Genomic DNA, 26555 nt, shown 5'->3' on the forward strand with positions numbered 1-26555 from the left:
AGTGAGAGAGTGGCATGGACATATATACACTGCCAAATGTAAAACAGATAGCTAGTGGGAAGCAGTCACATAGCACAGGGAGATCAGCTCAGTGCTTTGTGTTCACCTAGAGGGGTGGGATAGGGAGGGTGAGAGGGAGAGGCAAGAGGGAGGAGATATGGGGATATATGTACACATATAGCTGATTCATTTTGTTATACAGCAGAAACTAACACAGCATTGTAAAGCAATTATACTCTAATAAAGATGTTAAGAAAACATTAAAAAATAAAATTAAAAGAAAGTAATGGCAATGTCTCATCAAATAGAAAATAAGCTAATAGAACTTACAAAAGAAGCAAATGGAAGTTCTGGGGTTGAAAAGTACAACTAAAATGAAAAATTTCCTAGAGGCTCAACAGTAAATAGGGACAGACAGAAGAATCAGTGAATATGATGATAACAGAGACTATGCAAGCTGAAGGACAGCAAAAAAAAAGAATAAATAAAAATGAACAAAGGCTCAGAGAGCTATTTGACAAGATTAAGTGTACTGACATATGTATAATGGGGGATATCTGAGACAGAAAAGAGCAGAAAAAAATAATGGCTGAAAACTCCCCAAATTTGATGAAAAACATTATCCTACACATCTGAGAATCCCAATGAACTCAATGATAAACAGAGAGATCTATGCCAACACATCATAATCAAAATCAAAATGCTGAAAGACGAAGAGAATATCCTGAAAGCAGCAAGAAAAAAAACAAATCACATACAATGGAACACTAATAAGAATAGCTGATTTCTCACCAGAAACAGTAAAGGCAGAATACAGTGAGTGGAAAGACATATTCAAAGTGCTGGAAAAAACTGTCAACCAAGAATTCAAAACCCAGCAAAACTATCTTTCGAAAAGATAATATAAAAACATTCCCAGATATACAAAAACTGAGAGAATTTGTTGGTGGCAGGCCCATCTTACAAAAAATACTAAAGGAAGTTCTTCAGGCTGAAAGCAAGTGACACCAAACAGCAATTCGAATTTACAGAACAAAACAAATAGTGCTAGTAAAGATAATTATGTTAGGTAATTACAAAAAGACAGGACACTTGCATATTTTCCTTTCTCCTAACAGATTTTAAAAGCAAGCTTACATAAAACAACACATATATAATTGTATTATTGGGGCTATAACATATAGAAATGTAACATATTCAACTATAACATCAAAAGGAAGTACATGGGAGCAAACTTAGAGTACAGCAAGGAAATGACACTGGGTGATAACAAATCCACAGGAACAAATAAAGAGAATAAGAAAAAAGAATAAATTCAAATATTAATGTAATAAGCTCTATAAATATAAATATTTGCTCTCTCTACTTCTCTGAGCTTCTTTAAAATACATAAAATTATATAAATAATTATGACAATGTAACAATCTACTCTTGGGTTTGTAACATATAGGTGTATTATGTATTATAATAATTGCAAATACAAAGAAGAGGGAATAGATCTATATAGGAGAAACATCTCTGTATCACACTAGAATTTAGTTAGTATAAACTGGGAGTATATTCTGGTAAGGTAAATTTTATAAACCCTAGAGCAACCACTAATAATATAACTTTAAAAATTAGCTAGGACTTCCCTGGTGGCGCAGTGGTTAAGAATCCGCCTGCCAATGCAGGGGACACGGGTTCGAGCCCTGGTCCGGGAAGATACCACATGCCGCAGAGAAACTAAGCCCGTGTGCAACAACTAATGAGCCTGCGAGCCACAACTACTGAAGCCCACATGCCACAACTACTGAAGCCCACATGCCACAACTACTGAAGCCTGTGCACCTAGAGCCCATGCTCCGCAACAAGAGAAGCCACCGCAGTGAGAAGCCCACACACCACAACAAAGAGTAGCCCCTGCTTGCCGCAACTAGGGAAAGCCCACATGCAGCAACAAAAACCCAACACAGCCAAAAATAAAATAAATAAAAATAAATAATTCACTTTTTAAAAAGTAAAAATTAGCTAGAAAATTATTAAAGAAATTAAAATACTGGAAAATATTCACTTAATGCAATAAAAAGCAGTAAAGGATGAACAGAAGAACAAGAGTCATAAGGCATATGGAAAAGAAAAAGTAAATCAGCAAGTATAAATCCAATGTTATCAATAATTACATTAAATGTGAATGGATTAAACAATCACATCAAAGGCAAAGATTGGGGCTTCCCTGGTGGTGCAGTGGTTGGGAATCCGCCTGCTAATGCAGGGGACGCGGGTTCATGCCCCGGTCCAGGAGGATCCCACATGCCGCGGAGCGGCTGGGCCCATCGGCCATGGCCACTGAGCCTGAGTATCTGGAGCCTGTGCTACGCGACGGGAGAGGCCGCAGTGGCGAGAGGCCTGCATACCGCAAAAAAAAAAGGCAAAGACTGTCAGTCTGGAATTAAGAAATAAAAAGATACAATTATAAGCTATTTACAAGAGATACAGTTCAGTTTCAAAAACATAAATAGGTTGAAAGTACAGGGATGAAAAAAGATACAACATTCAAGCAGCAACCATAAGAACTGGAAAGTCCACAGAGACATAAGACAAAATAGACCTTAAAACAAAAAAATATGTTTCTAGAATTAAAGAGGGACAACAGCAAAAAGGTCAATTCATCAGGAATATATAACAATTACAAACATAAATGCACTTAATATCAAAGTCTCAAAATATATGAAACAATTCTGACAGAAAAGGGAAAAACAGACAAACAATAATAATTGGAGACTTCAATACCCTACTTTCAAAAATGGAGAAAACTAGCAGAAGATCAACAAGGATCAGAAGACTTGAACACTATAAACCCACTAGAACTAAGAGACATGTATAGAACACACCACCTAACAACAGCAGAATGCACATTTCTTCTCAAGCACAAACCATACATTCTACCGGATAAACATGGTAGGACATAAAACATGCCTCAGTTAAATTTAAAAGCACAAAAATCCTATAAAGTATATTAGGAAATAGTTTAGATGAATTAAAACAAAAACACAACAAGCCAAAACTTAAGGCACACAGCTAAAGTAGTGTTTAGATCTATCAACGTAAATACCTACATTAAAAAGAAAAATCTCAAATCAATAACATAACATTTAGGGAAACGTAAACCAAAACTACAAGATACCACTTCACAGCCACCAGAATGGCTATAATCAGAAAGACAGAAAAACAAGTGCTGTGGAGGGTGTGGAGAAACTTCACTGGAACCCTCATAATGCTGGTGGGAATGTAATATGGTGCATATTCTTTGGAAAACAGTTTAGCAGTTATTCAAAATGTTAAACACTGTTACCATGAACGAGAAATTCCCACTCCTAGATATATACCAAAGAGAAATAAAAATAACAAATACACAAACCTGTACGTGAATGTTCATAACAGCATTATTCCTAAGGGTCAAAAAGTGGAAAACAACCCAAGTGTCCATCAACTGATGAACAGGTAAACAATATGTGACATATCCATCCTATGGCAATAAAAAGGAATGAGTACCGATATACACTATAACATGGATAAATCTTGAAAACGTACTCAGTAAAAGAAGCCAGCCACAAAAGATCTCATATTGTATGATTTCACTCACATGAAAATGTCCAGGATAGGCATCTCCAACCTCAGCTGACTTCTCAGAACTACTGCCAATCCATCTGCTTATCCTTGGTCAGCTCCATCCCCTATTCACTTCAACATAAATTCTAAGCCTTCACCAAGCCACTCTCCTCAAATCCCTTAACTCACCTCCACAACTCTCAACCTCCCTCAGCAGACAATCTTGCTTTCTACCTCAAAACTAATCTCTCAGTTTCCTCTCTGTAAACGTGTATCTGTTCTTATGCTCATTTAATTCCCTTTTCCCTTCAAGTCACAGAAAGGAATATAGAAACAAACTGACTCTAATATCAGACTCCTCCATGTAATTCAGTTCTAAACACTGTCATGAAGAATGCAATGAAAATCAAATGGTTCATCTAACAAAAGATCTGAGGATCTATAAATACACCTAATCCAAAGTTAACATTATTGCAGGAGTTCAAAAGTAAAAAATTAGGCACAGCAAGATATTTTTAACAAGCTAGTCATAAGGACACTTGATATCTCCTTCTTTACATACCTGTTGAATGTTTGAAAGTCCCTGGCACAGTGTCAGGAGATACCCTCAACATTCTGAGATCTGAAGAGTGATACTCCAACTCTCTAGTTGGCTCATGAGGAACAGATGGAGGCAATACAGATGCAAAAGACTGATTAATGTCCATATTAGAAAGACATACCTATGAAAAGAGATAAAAAATGAAGAAAATAAGATTAATTTTAGACTTCATCTACTAAAAAATAACCTCATTTTTATGAAAATGAATGTTAAGCAGTTATACCAGTTCCTCAAGATCATATTCTCAACCCTCCTGAATTCATATATAGATCATATCTTGTTTGGTTAATTCCAGGAAGGCTCTACAAATTATTTGAGGGTTTGGAAGTCTACCTGTATAGAATATTACAGATAGGAGACCTAGAAGTGTTCTATTACTCAGAAGTTTGCTACTTAACAATAGTATGATCTGAACTATGGTAATATTCTTGACAAGCTCAAGGACTTGTTTTTTAAGAAGGAGAGGTATGTTAGGGAAAGGAAAGAGGAAAGGAGGGAAGAGAGAACAGAAATATTTTCAAGAAATCCACAAATGTTTAGAAGAAAAATAAACGCATCAAAGAACTGTATCTGTGATCAGTTACCAAAAATCATAAGTTCTCAAATTTTTTGAAACAAAAGTAGTGGGAAATATAAACTGATGAAGTAAAGGTTAAATGCTGAAAAAGAAGTTCCTGAAGTTTCATGACATTCCAGCAAGTCCTTGTTAAAAAAGAAATCAGAGGGGACTTCCCTGGCAGTCCAGTGGTTAAGACTTCGCCTTCCAATGCAGGGGTGTGGGTTCGATCCCTGGTTGGGGAGCTAAGATCCCACATGCCTCATAGCCAGAAAAACAAAACATAAAACAGAAGCAATATTGTAACAAATTCAACAGACTTTCAAAATGGTCCATATCAAAAAAAAATCTTAAAAAAAAAAAAGAAGTTAGAAACTATTAGTACTGATGTTGGTACATAAATATTACACAACTTTTCACCAAATTCACAGTATACTCTCATATAAAAACAACATACCACTTTTATTTTCCTAAAAAGTTATTCCAGTGCTGCCCTCTCAGGAGGGAGTCTAAAAATGTACATAAGCATGAATTTTTCTATCCTCTTTTATGAAAGATTTTTCAGTGTGTAGTAACAAATATTCTTAAGAAGCTGGCAGAATGTGGAAATAAATAATTCTACTTCTACTGCCCATATAGTTTCTCTAGACCCATGGTTCTCAAATGGGGAAGATTTTGCACTCCCCCACCTCCCCCCACCAAGGAACGTGTGGCAATACCTGGAGACATTTTTCGCTGTCATAACTTTAGTGGGGGTAATGTTACTGACATCTAGTAAGTAGAGGCCAGGGATGTTGCTAAACATCCTAAAATACACAGAACAGCCCCCCACAACAAAGAATCATCCAATCCCAAAGCAATAGTGTAGAGGAACCCTGCTCTAAACATAGCACAAAGTTCTTAGTTTTCAATTATCCTACTGCCAAAGGAGACATGCAGCTCATTAACAGCATGGGTTTGAACTGCACTGGTTCACTTACACATGGATTTTTTTTTTTTCAATAGTAAATACTACAGTACTACACACGATCCAAGATTGGTTGAATCTGTGGATGTGGAAGAACCATGAATATGGTGGAATCGGGGATACAGGGGGCCAACTGTGGATCTTCAACTTCGCAGAGGGTCAGTGCCCCTAATTCCCACATTGTTCAGTCAACTGTATATATCACATATATGATAGATAAATACTTGTGTGTGCTCATGCATGCACTGTGTTTAATAGAAGTTTTCCCCTAAAGCTTCCAAACATAGGGGAAAAAATTTCTATTCCAATCTTGACTTTGATAACATTTCAAAGCTTCGAAATATATAGATTATTAGAGCAGTTAATAAAAAAGAAAATGCAGAATGAAAAAGATGAGATATATTTATTTAAGAGATCAACAGATGTTTGTCACTAAAAATTAAAGGAGTCAGGAGGGAAAAAAAAAATCAAGATTTGTTTATCTCCTAGTTTTTATCAATAATGAAGACAGAATCAAAGACAATGAAGAAACCAAGAAATGCTAACACCTCTATAAGAACTGAGAAAATCTGTAAGTCACTCTGATTTTAGGAAAAAAATGAATTATTCTGATCTAAGCAAGGTGAATTTGAGATGTTGGGACTATTCACAGGAAAATTTCATGCAAGAAATTTCTACCTAGGAGAAATAATACTAGGGTCTTAAAATAGAGATGATAACCATCCACACAGAGAAAAGCATTTAAACCTTGAGAGGAAACAAATTCTTTGGGATGGAGGGGGGACCAACAAAACAAACACGAAAGAAATCTAAGGAGTCAACCTTAAATAATATTTAAGAGTTACGTGGCCAAAATAAGGGATACTAAAACAGTATTTTATTATAGAGGTTAAAAGAATGTAATATGCTGCTGCCAGGAACAAGGAGAGAGAAGGAACAGAATAATGAATTAGAGTAGGAAGTCCTGGTAAGAGTCTAATGGTCTAGTTTCAGTAAAGGGAACTAACAGCCAGGCACTAACCATGTAAGTGCTACATACCTTACACCCCATTTAACATAACAACATTTGAGGTTGATTATTATTGTTCCTATTCTTTATGTAGACAAGGAAGGAGAGTGATCCTCCAAAATCATTTGCCCAAGGCACAAGGCTAATAACAAAGTAACTGAACAGGGTTTTGACTCCAATTCTCAAGTCTCTTCATAGCCCTAACCTACATCATACATAAGTGGATACCCAAATAATCATTTAGAGAATGATGGATACGTATCAAAGTGAGGCAAACAAGTATGAATGCCTCTTCTGAGACACAGATGAGAATAAGGAAGAAACCAAAGAGTAGGCAAACCCCCTGAGAGCAAGCTGGGCCACGCAGGAAGATTATCATCATGTCTGGCTCATTGTTTCCCTCATATTAGCATTATGTAACTCCCAGACCATAGAAGAGAGCTAAGAGTGAAAGACAATATAGAGAACAGCATCCTCCCTGGACTAAAAACCTACAGTTAAGGGCAAATAAAATTTGAAATTGTGTCACAGTTAATCTCAGCACAACACTGTTAACTGAATATACATCTTCATGTCTTTAAATATATTTTATCTACATGAAAAGTTGATGACATAAATTACAAAAGTAGCACTATCAAAAAAATTAGAAACTCTCAATTTAAATATAATTAACACTGCTGTATGTTATATATGAAAGTTGTTAAAAGTAAATCCTAAGAGTTTTCATCACCAGGAAAAAATATTTTTTCTATTTCTTTAATTTTGTATCCATATGAGACGATGGATGTTCACTAACTTTATTGTGGTCATCATTTCATGATGTATGTAAGTCAAGTCATTACACTGCATCCCTTAAACTTATACTGTGTTGTATGTCAATTATACCTCAATAAAACTAGAAGAAAAAGGCAAAAAGAAACTCAAAGTTTAAAATTGATATTTTGTTTCTCATTCTTATTAAAACTAACTCTGACCTTCACTCTTGCCAAAATGATGCAAAATCTTGGCTTTGGTTTCACTGAAGAACAGTTTATGGTATAGTGGTTAAGTATATTGACAAGGTTAGTTTCAAATACTAGTTCCCCTACTTGCAAGTTCCTTAACCCTCTAAATATCAATTGTAAAATGGGGATGATAATAATCCCCAACAATCCTCCCTGACAGGATTGACCAAAGGCCTAAATGAATTGAGGCATGTAAGTAAATCTCTTAGCATATTATTTGAGCACAGTGTGTTAGCTATCATTTTCACCCCCATCGTTATTAAATTGAAAATTAGAATTAAACAATGTCTAGAATGTTGAAGAAAATAAAACTAACCTAACAGTTCTCTATATTAAAATTTTTAAATAAATTGTAAATAAAAGGAAAAATTCATCACAATATCTTTGTTCAGTTTCTCTTTTCAACTACCTGAACCTAAAGGTCAAAATATAATTGCAGGGACTTCCCTGGTGGTCCAGCGGTTGAAACTCTGCACTCTCAATACAGGGGCCCAGGGTTCGATCCCTGGTCAGGGAACTAGATCCCACATGCCGCAACTAAGACCCGGCGTAGTGAAATAAATAAATAAATAAATATTTTAAAATATAATTGCAACTCAAACTAGCAGCTTTCCAATGACATACTAATCTTATACATGGGAAAACTGGAAAAGGAAAGTAACATTAAGTATACCACATATATGACCTAACTGTCTTTAATGACTAACAGAATGTAAGGATATATTATCAGGAAGTGGGACCCAGATTGGAGCTGACAGTATCAGACAAAACCGGATGAGCAATGGGACCAGAGAAACATTAAAGCCAAAAGATCCAAGGATCCAGGTAAATGAAGCCTTGTACATAAAAGAAAATTGTGACTTCAAGATACCTCTGAAGTTAAAATCTTTCAGGGGTTTCTAAACAAATACTTGAATATGTCAGGGCCTATATACCAAGGCCTGTACATTGAAGGCCAGAGGGGGAAAAAAGCACAACTGAATATCTCCATGAATGAGTCTAATCTTAACACCATCCCAAAGGTTCCTGCTGGCACAATTTGGAAGAGTTAAGATGCCTCAAGATGAAAGGCCTGCAAGCTCCAAAGGATGGTCTTTTCCAAAACACCACAGAAGTCACTAAATCTCATGGTCTACGAAGCACAAATATTTCTTTTACGCCAACCTCTAACAAATTAATGCAGCATATTCCTGGATATCAGATGAAAACCAGATTACACATCACAATTTGGTATTAGAGGATATAAATGGCCCTATACTTTCATCCCCATTTTTCAACTAAAATATTTCTTTCCCTACCGCATAAGAAATGTCAAACAGAAAAACTTACAGGCTCTTCAAAACTGCTCTCTTCCTTAGATGGTAGCTGTACAGTAGACTGCCAGTGCAGGGAGCTGTCACAAATCTCTAGATCATCAAGCAAATTTTCTAAACCTGCTAGCTTAATGCACTCACCAGTCAAGTCACCTTGGTCACATATCTGGGAAACAGTAAAGAGTAAAAGTAAAAACAAATAACAATACCATTTTCTGAAACAATACTGGAAAAGACCATGTCTCTCCCCAACCATCATTTTATTGTCTCACCTCTCTTTGTGGTTCAACAACTCTTTTCCTGCATACAACATCATTTTCATCTAGGCTACAGCATTCAGTATCATCATCCAGAGTACAGATGTCAGATTCAGCCTTCCCCTGCAGGCCCTCTACAAAATAGGAGTCATTTTGCATAATTGTATAGACAGTAAAACTGGACTTGGCTCCCACAGGCCAAGGAATTTCACCTTGGTCTATATCAGCTTTCAGCAATGTCTCTTGGCCAACTGCAATTAATGATGCATCACTGATCACTGGCAAAGTACCTTGTGACTTTGCATTACATGCCACCAAGTTTGCTGAAAAGCTGCTTCCTACAGCTGCAGATGGACCTTCAATGACGTTACTAGAGTTTCCATTCTTACCCAAAATACAGTTTGAGGAATCTGCAACTTCTTCAAAGGTGTGCTGCTTTAAATCTTGTAAAACCAAAGAATCTGAAGTCCATACTTTCATTGGATAAATAATGTTTGAAGATCCTAACTTCTCTGCAAGGTCAAGAGCAGAAACAGACTTTATCTTCCCAATGGGAAGAAATGGTTCATTGTCTGTATCATACTGAAATAAAGCTGACTGTGTCTTGCCAAGACCAACAGCCTGTCTGAGAGATTTTTCACTTAAAGAAGATGACGACTTAAGCTCTGGACTAAGAGAAAGTGGCTTAATGAATATTTCCTGAGGAGCACTGGGGAGTGATTTTATATTAGGATGCCAGTACAGGGAGCTATCACCATCATCTTTTTTATACAACAATGGTTTTGAAGCTGCTGATTCAAACACCCCAGGAGTAGATTGATAGTGTGGGTGATTAAGTTTATCAAAGAAAAAGTTTTCAGCATAATTTAATAGGGAAAGATCTGGATTTTTTGGTTCATTTTCTTGGCTGTCATTTGTTAAAGATTTATTGATGTCAGTTTGGATTTCATTTACTGTACTCTCTTTCTCAGAAGGTTCAATAGAGGCAATAACTGCCTGAAAGGCTACATTTTCAGTAGCATCAACATTTTTCCCACCAAAAGCAGAAGGTGGCTTTTGGTTTCCTTCTTCTTGAAAACACAGCTGTTCTGATGTCTCATCTGAGTTGGATTTAATAGTCTGAAGAGGACCACCAAAAACCTCCATCTTAGAGGTATCATGCCCCGTGGAGAGTATATGTGCTTCTGACACTTCTACAGAATTATCAGTAACTACAACATTCTCAATATATTGTATTTCTGAAGATCTGGGATGCACCTCTGATAATACTAAAGTATTTCTATTCTCCTTTAGTTCAAAACATTGAGATAATTCTTTCCCCAGATCTTCTTCAATTCCTTTATAACCCTCCAAAGAATCCATCTTTTGTTTCATCTCATTCTCAGCAGGAGCCCTTAAATAAACACTCTCAAAATAATGACTATCAGCTGTCAAGGGAACCTCTCTTCCTCCTCTTTCCAACAAACAATGCAAAAAACAATGTGGCGTTTTACTATAAAAGCGAGGAGCAACTTCATGTGGAAAAGAAACACAGTCCTTACTGATTAGACATATTTCTGGATGGTGTGAAGCTCCCTGTTTGCTCCATGGCATATCTGAAAAAGGGGCACTAAAATTGTCACTTTCCTTATGAATTTTATTTTTATCAATTGTGTCAGATGAATCTGAATAAGAATCATGGTCCTTACTGGTTAAATATTTTTCTAACTGTTGTAAAGCTTCCTGTTTCCCATATTGCACATATGAACAAGAAGCATCAAAATTGTCACTTCCTTTAGGAGTTATGTATTCATCACTTGTATCAGATGCAGTTGAAAAAGAAACTTGATCTTTATCAGCTAAATTGGTTTCTGGCTCCTGTATAACTTCTTGTGTCTTCCATGACATATATGAATAAAGAGCATCATAACTATCAGAGTCTTTGGGGGTTTTCAGATCCTCAAGTGTATCAGGTGAAACAATCTCTTCTTTAGTCCCTTGTTCAAGAGTTAATAAAGAGCGCTGAGAGTCAATAGCTGTACTACCTATAAGTGGGTGCTGAGATACTCTAAAGCAACTGTTAACTAAGTTTGAAGCTACTTCTGAGGCTGCCTGGAATAAAGCTTCACTAACTTCCGACGGTCGAGAAAACCATTCAGTGTCTTCAGACTTACCAGGAATTCCCCTGAAAATATACAGTTAAAAATAAATAAATAACACATTAAAAACATTTATTTTTTAAAATACTAACATGAAAAAATACAAAACTGATATGTCACTGAAATCGAGGTTATTCGAAAGTATATTGAAAAACAAAGTCCTAATTTCAAATTCCTTTAGGGTGGCTAATGATTGAACAAAGCAAATTCTTTTAAAACAGAAGGTAAACTACCATCCTATGACCCTGATATTTTCTCAGGCTTCCCTCAAAACAATATTGCCCCAAAAAGTGATTCTTTAAATGAAAATATCAAACTTTACTATTTAAAATGCATAGTTTATCACCTACCATAATTTAATATTCATTTAACCTGCATTAATTCTTCTACTACTCATTTATTATGCTCTTGAAAACCAATTAAGTGAGCTACTCCCCAAACAAAACAGTAACCTAAGCATTGGTTGACTATTGTGTATAGAACACTTTTCACAAAAGTAATTTTAAAGTAATACATAGCACAGGGCAGAGGTTTTTACTCTGTAAACATTTATACTTTTTAATTTAAGGCTTCTTTTTTATTTCTAAAAGAAGAAAACATATTCTTGGATAATTCCAAATATGCTTTGGAGAATTCCAGACTTGTCTCTCATTATGACTAAAGGGCATTAATTTGGAGTAACTGTTAATTTCGATGTGTTTATTAGAAAAATCGTGTTAGTTCATATTCGCACCTCCTATGAAGGAGGGATAGCTAGATTCATTCAATATTGGCTGACAAAAATGACAGTGCCAAACAAGCTAGTGACCATGAAATGAATGCTTTTTACAGAATGGGTGTGGGCTGATGAGCAGCAAAAGGGAAGATTTAGAAGGAAGAAAATTAGTGTGCCTTCTAAATTAAAATATGCCTAATATACTAGAATACATTAGAAATTATTTTTAAAGAAACTGAAGTCCCCTGGCTCATTTTTACACATATTACTATGCCAAATTAACATGTATCATGCCTTAATTTAGGGCCTTGTTATCTTCAGAGTGTGTACTGAGAATATCTAGCTCCCAACCCAAAGTCTCACCTGAAGTCATTAATATTAGTAACAACTTAGAAGAAAAGAAAGAGTAGAAAGGTTACATGCAAACAGAAAAATAAATCATCCTACCTCAGAGGAGCAAAATCTAGTTCACTTTGGTGAAACAAGGAATCAGGCCCAAACTCTTGATCTTTTGTCAAACATGTCAGCAAAGGCAAATCAGGAGAAGCGAAATTGTCTTGTATGACTGCAAAGTTTCAAATATAAAGATGTTGGGAATGCTGAAAATTAATTGTTTAGCTTATATAGTATTTTAAAGAACCTAAATATGCTGCCATCTGGAAGTTTCTACAAGCATTAGAATGATAATATAACAGCAGCAGCAGCAAATACCATTTATTAATAGCCTGACAAGATCCAGGCACTTAACATACAATATTTTATTTAATCCTCATAACAACCTTGAAGTATAGGTATTTTTATACCCATCTTATAGATGAGGAAACATGATCATAAATCTTAAAGAATACTACGTAATTTGTCCACATTCAAATAGATTAAGTACCAGAGTGCAATCTGAATCTAAACACTCTACTTTTTAGCAAGTGCTCCTAACCATTATGAGTGTTTCTTCCTATCTTACATCAAAGTGTGGTCCACAGACTCCCAGGCATCCCTAAGACACTCTCAGAAGATGCCTGGGGTCAAAATTATATTCAAAGTAATATTAACATATCATGTGCCTTATTCACTCTCACTCTCTCATAAGGATACACTGGAATTTTCCAGAAGCTACATTACCTATGATAAAGCAACATCCTGAATGCAGAAGCCACCTGTCTTCTATTAAGTCAGACATTACAGTTTTTTCTTTTTTAAGTAAAACAACGCTAGTCTTCTAAACATTTTTGGTTTGGAAAATAGTTATTTTTCTAAAAAACTAGATAATTTATGTTAACATGCAATGGAGTTGTTACTTTTTAATGAGTTGATAAATATTTTTTAAATTTCTCAGTTTTAATAATTTCTAATATGGGAAAATATCAATAATCCACATCAACAAAAGTTCTCAGTAACTTTAAAGTGTGTCAAGGAAATTCTGTGAACAAGAAGTTTGAGAATTGCTAATATAAAGGAAAAAAAGTTCTTCTGAATTCCTGAATGCCACCTTAAATAAGGTTTATTATAATGTCCTTAAATATGTACAACTAGGTATAAACTCCTTATTCCTTATAGTATTTCTACAACTATAAAACAAAAAAATATTAATAGAAACAAAACTATAAAACCAACAGCATTCTATTTCATATTAATTTAAATAGATTGGTGATGTTTTGCTAAAACTGAATTGTTCTTTCAATATAAAGGCAATACTGTTGCTACAGTATACTTTCTTGATTTCAGAATGCCTCTAATAATACTGCATACCTTCCCTATCATAACTGTCACACTCTTGTTTTAATCTTTGGTCTGTCTGCTTCCCACCTAGGTTATCAACTCCATGTCTGCATTATTCACAGCTGTACCCTCAGTGCCTAGCAAAGTACCAGCTACATTTAGTAGGCACTCAAAATACAATTATTTATTTACTGAATGGATTAATTAAAAATAAGAAACTGAAAGATAACGATAACCTTTACCACCAAGGACTAATCGGTATGGTTCCTCTTTGGCTACAGACTCAGTCTTAAACCTTCATAACAGAAATCTTTACCCCTCTAAGAATCATGAAGATTTTTTAACAAAGACCCCACATTTCCTCACATTTTGGCAATTACTGATGGCCTGGATCACTCTTTTTTGAGATACCTAACTGTTCTGGCACCAGTCATCATCATGACATTTGCCATTGGTGAGGTACACCCTACAATGACTGGATTCAAGCATAACAAAAAAGCAATGATGAAATTTCCTCTGGCCATCAGATCCTGGGATCTAATAATTAAAATGTTCTACTTTATCTATAGTAAATGAGAAGCTGGAGTTATAAAACTTTACATTAGAAAATACATTAGAAGCCATGTAGCACAATCTCCAACCCAATGCTGAAACTATCCTATTAGAGAACTTCGCTTGACATTTTGCTATGACATAATGCTCACTTTTTTTTGTTATACAGCCTTTCCAGTATTAAATGGCTCTATTAGAAAGTTCTTTCTTGTATCAAGTTGAAAACAGCCTCCCTATAAGCTACGTAGTCTCATTTTAACCTCTAGAATAGGAATTAGCAAACATTTTCTATAAAAGGTCAGCTAGTAAATATTTTACGCTTTGTTGATCACACATGGTATCTCTATCCTATATACTTCTTTTCTTTTTACAATCCTTTAAAAATGCTAAAACCTTTTCTAGCTCACAAAATCAGGCCTTAGACTATGGCTAGTAGTTTGCAGACTCCTGCTCTAAACCACTATCCAACTCATCCCATGGTACTATTATTTTCCTTTTACTGTATTGTCTTCCCAAAAGAAGAAGTAGCTTTCATCTATATATCCCTAGCATCCAACACACAATAGGCACTTAGATATTTGTTAAATAAATGAATAAATGAAAAATACATTGCTTCCTCTTTAGCATGACAGCCCTTCAAATACCTGATCATAGCAAAGTCTTCCCTTTCATCTACTATCATAGTAATCTCCTCCCACAAGGGAACTCTAATGTTAACATCTTTCTTAAAATATAAAACTAAAATTGACTTTGATGATCTACATCACTGAATATACTGGCACTAGTATTTTTACTTGGATAGTATTTGCTTGTATTTGAAAGGAACTTGTTGAATTAATTCCTAATTCTTGCTCCTCTACAAAACTGATACGACAACTCCATGGTTGAATCCCACTCCCTTGACAAAAGTTAATTGTAAAATATGTGGTTGTGGCATTTTCTTCAATTTTTGAAAATAAAAATCTGAAGAAAACGGAAGGAAAAACCAAAGAATATTTGTCTGAATTATGATTTAGGAATGAAAAAACTGAAATTACCATATTGGCTAAGCATTCTTATATATGTGCAACAATCCAAAGTAATGATAATACAATTCTACCTCCTACCTTGATGATTTGAAAAGTACTTAAAGTTCATCTTTTGTAAAGAGCTAATAAATCAGTTCCACATTAAACAGAGGAAAGCAGGAAGCTCTACCTCAGACAAGTCATTTAACCTCTTTATCTCAATGTCTGGGTCTGAAAACTTAGGATAATAATATATGTCTTAACTAATTTTAAGAATCTAATGAGCTTAAGCATGAACATTTGTTTTTTGTTTGTTTTTTATACATCATGGAGCCTCCACTGCTGAGAGAAGTAGTCAAAGGATAAATATATGGTTTACATATATGTTTACAAATTCAGGACTAAGGAGGCATACCCACTAGAGGAAGTTACCACTTTTTTCCCTTCTGAGAACAACAAGGGGAGATAAAATGAGGAGCAACTGCACATTTAAATATAACTAGGCGGGCTGGCCAGTGTGGAAAACGAGAAATAAGCTACTACCTTTGAGTACAGTTCTACAGAGCTCCTCAGCTCAAGAAAGGATTTAGACGCAAGATTTGCACTCCCCCATAAGTATTTTACAAATGTGAGGTATTACTACTAGTTAAAAATAAAGAGGCATTACCTAGCAATGGCGAACATAAGAGATCTCTGTTCGACTCCTTTACTTGATTTTCTGATTGGGTCAATATACCTTCCTCCAGAGAGGGGAAGTCTGTCACTTCAGTCCCTTTCTCTCTCACATTAAACCTGGTCTGGGTTGTATCCAAGGTGTGGGAAGAGTCCATTTCTTGAGGAAGATAATGCCAAGATTCTGTTCTCTAAAACAATAATTTTGAAGGAAAATATGCTAAATCATTAACTGAGTTACCATACATATTAACATTTAGATTAAAACGTCCCTTCACGTAGGATACAGCTTCCTATTTCACAACATTCTCATCAAAATTTGTAAAAAGTAAAGCTGTTCTGTGTTTTTCACAATATTGATAACATTTTTGATCTTTTCCCATTATTACCCATCTTTCAACATGTTGAATCACTGGCATTTCTGCTATTCTTTAATAGTTACTTCTCATCATTAAAACAATAAATTTGGTTCTTCATGATGAAATCTTACAATGTGATAATAATAAAACTGAAAAAAAGATTCCAAAACTAAAGCTACGATATTCTCTACATGTGACCACTTTACTGAATTCTTACTTGCTATACTAGTTTCTAGCGGACTTCTCAGTGCAAAACATCATATGGTTCATGCGTAGTGAGTGGTTCACTTGTCTCTTTCAAATATTTACTCTTATATTAGTGGCATGATTCAGAAAAATGTTTCTCAAAGTATCTATAGGAAGGATCAGTTTTTCCTACTTCCTATTCATTACAGACTGACATTTTATTAAAATACTAATAAAAATTAACAGGTAACAAGTAAAAAAAAATAATAAACTAATTTTAAAAACTAGTAAAAATAACTAGGAAAATGAAATTGAAAAGATATATAAGCCCAAAATACAAAACACAAGTCTAAGTATCTGATTTCTAGTTCTAAAAAACATCAAATTGCTATAAAAGTTTCTAAACACTTCTTAATTCTTGTACTTATCTCTTGACAGTAACAAGCAATTCATGGCCTGGCACCAATCCACAGACCACACTAGGTAGCAATGTTGAAATAAAGTTGAATTAAATACTAACGGTAAGCAGTTTTTAAACACATTTTCTTTTTAAATTTGGTATTAGTTAATAATTAAGAATATTCGTCCTGGGCTTCCCTGGTGGCGCAGTGGTTGAGAGTCTGCCTGCCGATACAGGGAACACGGGTTCGTGCCCCGGTCTGGGAGGATGCCACATGACGCGGAGCGGCTGGGCCCGTGAGCCATGGCCGCTGAGCCTGCGCAAATGGAGCGTGTGCAACGGGAGAGGCCACAACAGTGAAAGGGGCCCGTGTACCACAAAAAAAAAAAAAAGAATATTCGTCCTATCATGCTATTATTCTTTTATTTTCATTTTAAATTAATTTTATTAGGAATGAGCACTAAATTTGATCAAACTGCATTATAGCATCTTTTTTTCCCCAATTACATCTGTTAAAATACAGCAATAAATTTCTTCATATTGCAACAACTTCACATTTCTTACTTGGTAGTAGTAGATTAGACCTTAATCATATTTGCTAGCACAGTCTTTTACATTTTCACTCATTAGATTAATCAGTATTTTAGAATGCTTCTTTTGTTTTCTAACCTTGTTCTATATTTTTTTAATACAAGGAAATTTGATTTTCCTTAAAAATATAAAAGATTTCATCAGTGAATCCATTAGATCCAGAAACCTTTTTGATAGCTGGTACTATTATAACATTCTTGATTTCTTCCTAGTTCTAATCCAACTCTATAAGCTTTGATAGGTTTGTATTAAGTCTATTTTATTAAGGTGTTTTTCTTTTTCTTGACTGGATTTGCTAGGAATGTATATATTTTGTCTTGAATTTAACAATTCTGTTTTCTAACTTAATTATTTGTTTTTCTCTTTGCCATGTTTCTTCTACTTGCAGTTTTTCATTATTTACGTAAAATTTTTTGTTAAATAATGAATTCACTTGATTTACATTTATTTGTTTAAATAAAAAGATGAGACATTATATTGACGGCAATCAACATGCTTAGATATATAATGTACTGATTTTCATTATTTTGTAGTCTATTACTCTCCTTCCTTAATCAACTCAAATTTTTTTAAGAGAATATATATTGTTTTCATTCCCAAATGACCCACCCATAAAAATATGTTGTACTACAATTTAGAAAGATTTCACAATTTCAACAAGACTTTTTTCTTTAAAGGATTATTTCCAGTATTTAAAATTCACCAACCAAATGCTCTTACAGTAAGTTAAAAAAAAAAAAAGATACACAACTATCCACTACCTAATATCAGTTATATAAATAGGTATAGAGAAAAATATTGGAGTGAATATTCTAAAATATTAACACTACTCATCTATGGCTTATGGGATTATAGACCTTTCACATTCCAAAATATACCAATCCCATCTATGTCAGATAAATCAGTCAAATCCTTAACATCGAACATTACTACTGGAAACATGCTTTTTACATTTTTAATACTTGAAAATAAAAGGAATACGAGAATGATTATTTTAATTTTTTTCTTTTGAGAGCACTCTATTCAATAGGGGATAGTGGGCCAAATGAACAGGTTTTAAAGCAAGGGAATTCCAGTCATCTTGTGACTCTCATTATAGCAAAATCTCGGGTCCCCAACTCATCTCTTAGCCCCTTTGACCGGGGTTTGAGCCTCATCCCATAGTTTATTCCTCACTACTGATGAGAGACATATCCATGTGTTCTCCTGCCCATCCTTTGACCTCCACAGATCACTTACTTAACTCTAGCTCCTCAACTGCAATAATTTTGTAACCTTCTGAAGACAACTAACCTGTCACATTTACACTTTTCATAATTCCTTTCTTACTTGTATTTCCCTCTTTACCACTCTGAGAGTTCATAATCATCCTTATAATCACTACCTTGCAAACATCTCTTCTTTCTTACCCTTTTCCCCGACTATCCTATTTGCCTGGCAAAAGCTCAGTTCTGGTTGAACCTTCTGCTTGCCTTAATCCAAGCAGTAGCACACTGCTGAAGAAAGCACACACCTACACTGGTTTTCCTTTAGACTGATGACATTAAACCTCAAGGGCACTCAGCCTTGCCTGGAAATTCTACTCTATTTTCCGGGTAAGTTGATTGGCTAAAATGATTACTTTATACTTTCTCTCCTCAGAACTACTGAACCCTCCTTCCTCATTTTTCAACTGATGACCTCATTTCCTACTTTAGTAAGTGAAGAACAGGAGGTGGACCTTCCTTATCTTCCTAGCACAAGATCTACAACCCCATTACCTAACCCAGCTTTTCATCTTGTGATTTAAAAAAAGTCTTACTACCTATCAAAGACCTTCCCATCTCATTCCATTTTTTTTCAATGATTTCTTTCCTATATGTGATTCTCCCATTTTCCTTCATGCATTTTCCCTTTCTACTGAATCATTCCTCTCTCCATGTAAACATGCTCTTATAATTTCCCCTCATAAAATAAAATTTAAAAAAATTTGTTGACCATTCTTTTCTTTCTGCTTATTTTGCTGCTATGATTCTGAGTGTTATACCTTTTTAACCAATATAAAAAGGGCCTCAAATCTCTAAATATTTTTTGACAGATGTGAAGAGGGATGACAAATAAACAACAGAATAAATACAAACAAATTTTGAGGGAGAAGTAAAGGTTGGAGATACAAACTTGGGATTTTTAAGTACACAGGCATATTTAAAGCCCTAGATCTAGACAAGAACCAAAACATTCCAACATTTCAAACAGAAGTTAAAAACTCAAATGTGTTTTTACAGGGAGGTAAAAGAAATGAGGTACAGGGAGGTAAAAGAAATGAGTAAACCTGCCTGATATTAGAGAGTAATGGGACCTGTGGCCAACTATGCACTGCATGCACACTTTAAAGTATTCTGTTTAAAAATTTTTAAAACACTGTGCCCCCCCAATTTTTTTTCTGCAAACCACATTTGAGCCATATGCAGGCCCACAGCTTGCAACCTCTGATTTTAAGGTTTAACAGGGGATGAGAAAGAATAGCCAGAGGAGTAGAAAGAAAACCAGGAGAAGCCGAGAAAGGAAATAATTTTAAGAAGTTAAGCATTGGTTAAGAACATGAAATGCTATTTATTGCATCTAAGATGAGGACAGAAAAGTGCTTACTGTATTCAGCTACACAAATTTGTTGGTGACACTTGCTTTCACAGAAGTGAGGACAGAACACAAGAAGATCAAGTAGAAGAATAAGTAGATCCCAGCCAGCAGATAAGGCATATATATCAAAAAGGAAAAAGGAAAAAAAAATACAATGGATATGATTGTCTATACATTAAAAAGTCCTAAAGAATCTACAAAAGAACTATACTAGAACTAGTAAATGAGATTAGCAAGGTCATAGGATACAAGGTCAATATTGAAAGTCAATTATATTCCTATATAATTGTGATGAACAGTAGGAATTGCAATTTTTTTAACATTTCAGTAAGTCTAATACAAACATGTGTTAAGTTTGGTACACTGAAGGCAACAAAACACTGATGAAGAAATTAGCAATCTAATTAAATCTAAATAAAACTATAAGAACTGTTGTGTCTATGGATTAGAGAACTCAATATTGTTAAGATGTCAATTCCCTTCAAATTGATTTACAGACTCAAGGCAATTTTAATCAAAATTCCAGCAGACTTTTTAAATAGAAATTGACAAACTGATTCTAAAATTTATATGGAAATTCAAAGAATCTAGCATAAACAAAACCATTTTTAAAAAGAAAAACAAAGTGGGAGAACTCACACTATCTGATTTCAAGACAGTACAGTAATTAAGAGCACAGTATTAGCATGATGATAGAGATATAAATCAATGGAATAGAGAGTCCAGAAATAGACCCACACAAAGATGCCAAGGGAAAAGGGAGTATTTTCAGCAAATGGTGTTGGAATAACAATTAGATATGCGTATGTAAGAAAATGAAGCTGGACCCCTACTTCACACCATAATCAAAAACCAACTCAAAACAGATTTAGATATAAATGTGAAACTTAAAACTATAAAACTTCAAAAACTCATTCTCAACTGGGCAAGATTTTGACACCCTCCTCTCCCCTCAACCATGATACATATGGCAATGTTTGGAGACATTTTGACATTTACAAACATGGGGCAGTATTACTGATATCTAGTGGGAAGAGGCCAAGGATGCTGCTAAACATCTTACAATACACAGGACAGTCCTGTAAAATAAAGAATTATCTAGCCCAAATATCAAAAGCACCAAGGCTGAGAAATCCTGTTCTAGAAAAAAATATAGGAGAAAATTTTTGTGATCTAGGATTAGGTCAAAATTTACCAGGTTAGACATAAGAAGTAAAAACCATAAAAAAAAAAAATCAATAAACCAACTTCAACTTCATCAAAATTAAAACTTCTACTCTTCAAAAAACAAATAGAACAATTGAAAGGAAAACCACAGACTGGGAGAAAATATTTGCAAAACATATAAAGGACTTACATCTAGAATATATAAAGAACTCTCAAAACTCAACAAATGGAACAAATCACCCATAAAAAATGGGGAAGAGATTTAAACCAACCCCTTCATTAAGAGGAAACATGGATGGCAAATAAGCACACAAAAAGATGCACATTATCATTAGGAAAATGCATATTAAAACCACAATGAGGGCTTCCCTGGTGGCACAGTGGTTGAGAGTCTGCCTGCCGATGCAGGGGACACGGGTTCGAGCCCTGGTCTGGGAGGATCCCGTATGCCGCGGAGCGGCTAGCCCCGTGAGCCACAATTACTGAGCCTGTGCGTCTGGAGCCTGTGCTCCGCAACGGGAGAGGCCGCAATAGTGAGAGGCCTGCGCACCGCGGTGAGGAGTGGCCCCCTCTTGCCACAACTAGAGAAAGCCCTTGCACAGAAACAAAGAACCATACACAGCCATAAACAAATAAATAAAATTTTTAAAAAAACACACAATGAGACACCACAACATACCTAGAATGACTAAAAATTTTAAAACAAAAACAAAAAAACCTGACAATACCAAGAGCTGGCAAGGATGCAAAGCAACTAGAACTCCTATACATCGTGGGGAATGCAAAATGGTACAGGCACTTCGGAAAACAGTTTGGCACTTTCTTATAATGTTAAACGTACAGTTACCATATCAGCCAGCAATCCCATTCCTAGGTATTTACCCAAGAGAAATGAAACCAGCTGTCTACCTGAAAACCTGTACATAAGTGGAATACTACTCAGAAATAAATTTTAAAGAGCCACTGATTTATGCAACAACATGGATGAACCTCAAAAGCATGTGCCAAGTGAAAGAAGTCAGATTCAAAAATCTACACATGGGACTTCCCTGGTGGTGCAGTGGTTAAGAATCCGCCTGCCACTGCAGTGGGCACGGGTTTGAGCCCTGGTCTGGGAAGATTCCACATGTCACAGAGCAACAAAGCCCATGCGCCACAACTACCAAGCCTGTGCTCTGGAGCCCGTGAGCCACAACTACTGAGCCCGCGTGCCACAACTACTGAAGCCCACACACCTAGAGCCCAGGCTCCGCAACAAGAGAAGCCACTGCAAAGAGAAGCCTGCGCACTGCATAGAAGAGTAGCCCCCACTTGCCACAACTAGAGAAAGCCCGCGTGCAGCAACAAAGACCCAATGCAGCCAAAAATAAATTAATTATTTTTTAAAAAATCTACACACTACAATTCTGAAAGGCAAAACTATAGACAGAAATGAGATTAGCGGTTGCCAGGGACTAAGCATGGGGGAGATGACTGACTACAAAGGGGTACAAGGAAACTTTTTGGGAGTGATGGCAGTCAAATGTGTAGTAGTTATATAACTGTATGTATTTGTCAAAGCTCATCAAACTGCACACCTGAAAGAGTTAATTTTGCTGTATTTAAATTATACCTCAATAAACCTGACTTTTTAAAACATGAGGATAAGGTATCAGAAAATAGAGACCAAAAACTCTTGAAAATTTCACTTAACAGGGAGCAGAAACATTAAATGGGGCAGTAGCTGGAGGGAAGAAAGGATGAGACATTTGTACTCAAGTTGCTGGAGCTGATAAGGTCTAGACTGTGACCATGGGGTAAGCAGGGATAGGAGAAGGTTGGGAGGAGTGAAGGAAAAAAATCTCTGCACATTAGATCAAAGATCCAAGAGTTTCAGACCTTGGATGGGTAATGTAAGCTGAAGTGAAAGAAACTAAAAGACGACAGTGTAGCAAGGGCTATAGTTTTCAATGAATAAAAAAAAGTTAATTTGGATGACAGCAACAAGGATGAATGAGCAGAATAACCAGAAGGAGAAAAGAGGGGAGAGAATTAGGAAGTGGTATAATCCTCCAGTTCTTCTGAGGAACACAGGCATAAAGGCAGAAATGAAGAGCTACAGGATCTATCCACAGTTTATATTTTATAAAACAAGGACCAAAAAAAGGCAAGATATCCATTTTTGGACTGTGCTCTACCATAAACATGCCCTCAGAGAATATTAAACTACTTAGGAATATACCTCTGTATTCGTTTCCTAAAGCTGCCATAATGAACTTACACAAAGTGGAGGGCTTAAAACAACAGAAATTTATTCTCTCACAGTTCTGGAGGCTACAAGTCTGAAATCAAGGTGTTGGCAGGGCCATGCTCCATCCAAAGCCTCTAGGGGAGGATCCTTCTTACCTCTTCCTCTTTCTCGAAGCCCCAGGCATTTCTTGGCTTATGGCAGCATAACTCCATCTCTGCCTCTGTCTTCATAGAGCAGACCTCTTCCTGTGTGTCTCTCTCTTACAAGGACACCAGTCATATTGGATTAAGGGCCCACCCTAAATCCAGTATGATCTCTTCTTAATTTAAATAGTTCTATCTTCCATCACTATATTTCCAAATAAGGTCACATTCTGAGGTGCTGCAGATTGGGACTTCAACACATCATTTTGGGGCACACAATTCAACCCATAACAATCCCCCTTCCATTTAATGATCACAGAGTACCATGCTTTTTCTGGTCAGGGTTTCTCTTAACCCTTTTCACTTGGCAACAGTAAATCTCCTTCCTCCATACCTTGCATTTAATGGATAATAAATGCAATTTAGGGGAAATTGAAGGTACTAGAAGAAATCTGATACCCAAGTTATTAGATAATCAACCTTAAATAATCATTATGAGTAAGGATGCATTTTTTTCTCCAACAAACATATATGAGGCTTTTTCCTATCTGCTCACAATTTTTTCCATTTCTTCTAAGTTTATTACTATGCTCTAGATCAGTGGTTCCCAAAGTATGGTCCAAAGATCCCTGGGGGTCACTGACACCCTTTCAGGGAAGTTAAGTGGGCCTCCCTTTTCTAACTACATATCTATGTAAGGTCAGATTTTCTTCACATAATTCAACCAAAACAATATATCCCAATGGACTAAATGCAGAAGCAGATCTGGGAATTCAGTTATGATGGTTAACTTTATGTGTCAACTTGGCTGTGCCAAGTATTTGGTTAAACATCTGGGTGTGTCTGTGAGGGTGTGTCTGGATGAGATTAACATCTGATCCACAGACTTAGTAAAGGACACTGCCCTTCTTAAGGTGGGCAGGCCTCATCCAAGCCATTAAAGGCCTGAATAGAACAAAAGGCTGAGCAAAAGATAATTCGCTCTCTCTGCCTGATGGTCTTCAAGCTGGGACATCAGTCTTCTGCTTCGGACTTGGACCTGGAGTGGAACTTACACCATCAGCTCACCTGGTCCTCGGACCTCTAGACTTGGGCTAGAACATACACCATCAGTCAGCTCCTGGTTCTCGGGCCTTCAGTTTCAGACTGGAACTATACTGTCAGCTCTCCTGGATCCCCAGGACAGATCTTGGGAATTCTCAGCCTCTATAATCACATGAACCAATTCCTTATTTTACATATATATATATATATATATATATTTGTATTTACCTATTTACATACGTATATGTTTCCTATTGGTTCTATTTTTCTGGAGAACCCTGCCTAATACACCAACTGTCTTCTAGTAAGCCTGACATTAAAGAGCTATGCAAAACTGTAAAACAATGCCACCCTTTCAACTAATTTTTTTTGTTTTGGAAAATAGCCATTTTTCATTTAAAAATATATTTGTATGTTAATATGTAATGAGTTTGTTATTTCTAAGTAAATATTTTTTAAATGTTTTAATTTTTTTGTAAGCTAAATATTGATACAGATAACCCTTATAAACAAAAGCTCTTTAAAATACTTTTGAAGAATGTGAAGGAGTCCTGAGACCAAAAAAAAAAAGTAAACGCTGTTCTACATAATTAAGGCTGCCAAAGATCTATTAGAAAAATGGAATATTAAAGTAATTCACCTCTTTCCATTCTTCATAGCTAAATCAGAATTTCTCATGCTGCTTACCAAAAGATAGTTTGCCAGTTATGCAAGACATACCAGATCATCCCCAGAACACCACTGAGCTGTTTTTTCCAAAGAGACCGTATTAGTATCAGAAATCTGTGTTCCACTATTGTTTTGATATAATGGCTGTTGCCATACATGACAGGTCAATGGAACAACCTGAAGATCAAAAGATTTAAATAGAATAATAACACAATCCTTATGACTAAACAATAATAAAGTCTAACATTTAGATTATGTTTCTCTGTTTATAAAGCACTTTCACAAATATAGTAACATTTGGGCTTCACAACCACTGTCCAAATTATCTTCACTTAAAAATAAGGAAACAGGGATTTAAGGTTACCCAGTAAGGACTCAACATATTCCAACAAACCACAGCAGTTCTTTAACCTCCTATATTTGTAGCAGTAAAAGAAGCAAGCAGAAACAAGCAAGTTATCTATTTTACAATCTTACTATTTGAGACACCTAAGAAATTAACTCTAATAATAGGAACTAAAATCATCTTATAGCATGGAAAGTGGGGACAAAGTTAGGCTCATTCTGTGAAATCAGGAGTTGAAGCAGGGCTCTCCCTTCTGTGAAAGAAGGCAATAAAAGCTGTGACTACTGCCCAAGGCTGAAGCAATGCACATGGAAAAGATCAGAGGTTATCAAACAAAAGTGACCTCAGTCAACTCACCTGCTGGTTCAGGTACTGGTTATTGAGATTTTCCCCAATATTCCTGGAGAGTAAGAACCCAAAGCTTCCAATATAAACCTTCCTTATAAAGAAGGAACCACAAGGGGCAAGGCAGAGACAACCAAAAAAAACACCAGGTAGAGAAGGATGCACCAAAAGAGAAAACAAAATAACACTCCTGCTAAAAATGAGATTACAAACTATACTTTCAAAAGACTTTAAAATGAGAATATCTCAGACCCTTAAAGAGACTTTTTAAAAAGACACAATGTCCATAAAAAAAGAAGAGGTTATTAAAAGTAAAACAGGCAGTTATGAGTCAAGAAAAGATGAATGCTAACACAAC

General features: G+C 35.6%; 1 protein-coding gene across 16 annotated transcripts in view; it reads right to left on the reverse strand.

Moving 5' to 3' along the window:
• The window catches only part of ALMS1 (ALMS1 centrosome and basal body associated protein), a 260107-nt gene that overhangs the window by 209291 nt on the left and 24261 nt on the right, over window positions 1-26555 (reverse strand). For 15 of the 16 annotated variants that reach the window (XR_004521725.2, XR_004521724.2, XR_004521726.2 and 12 more), the window contains exons 2-6: window positions 16094-16289; window positions 12599-12716; window positions 9314-11462; window positions 9058-9207; window positions 4154-4313 (exon numbers count right to left, since the gene is read on the reverse strand). Coding sequence is in view for 13 of the 16 variants with exons in the window: in XM_073791243.1 (XP_073647344.1) it covers window positions 4154-4313; window positions 9058-9207; window positions 9314-11462; window positions 12599-12716; window positions 16094-16289 (2773 nt within the window). In the remaining 3 variants the exon portion in view is untranslated. The remainder of the gene's footprint in view (window positions 1-4153; window positions 4314-9057; window positions 9208-9313; window positions 11463-12598; window positions 12717-16093; window positions 16290-26555) is intronic. The other variant, XM_073791247.1, reaches the window with a different exon arrangement.

Source organism: Tursiops truncatus, chromosome 14 (assembly GCF_011762595.2).
Source record: "Tursiops truncatus isolate mTurTru1 chromosome 14, mTurTru1.mat.Y, whole genome shotgun sequence".
Classification (NCBI taxonomy): Eukaryota; Metazoa; Chordata; class Mammalia; order Artiodactyla; family Delphinidae; genus Tursiops; species Tursiops truncatus.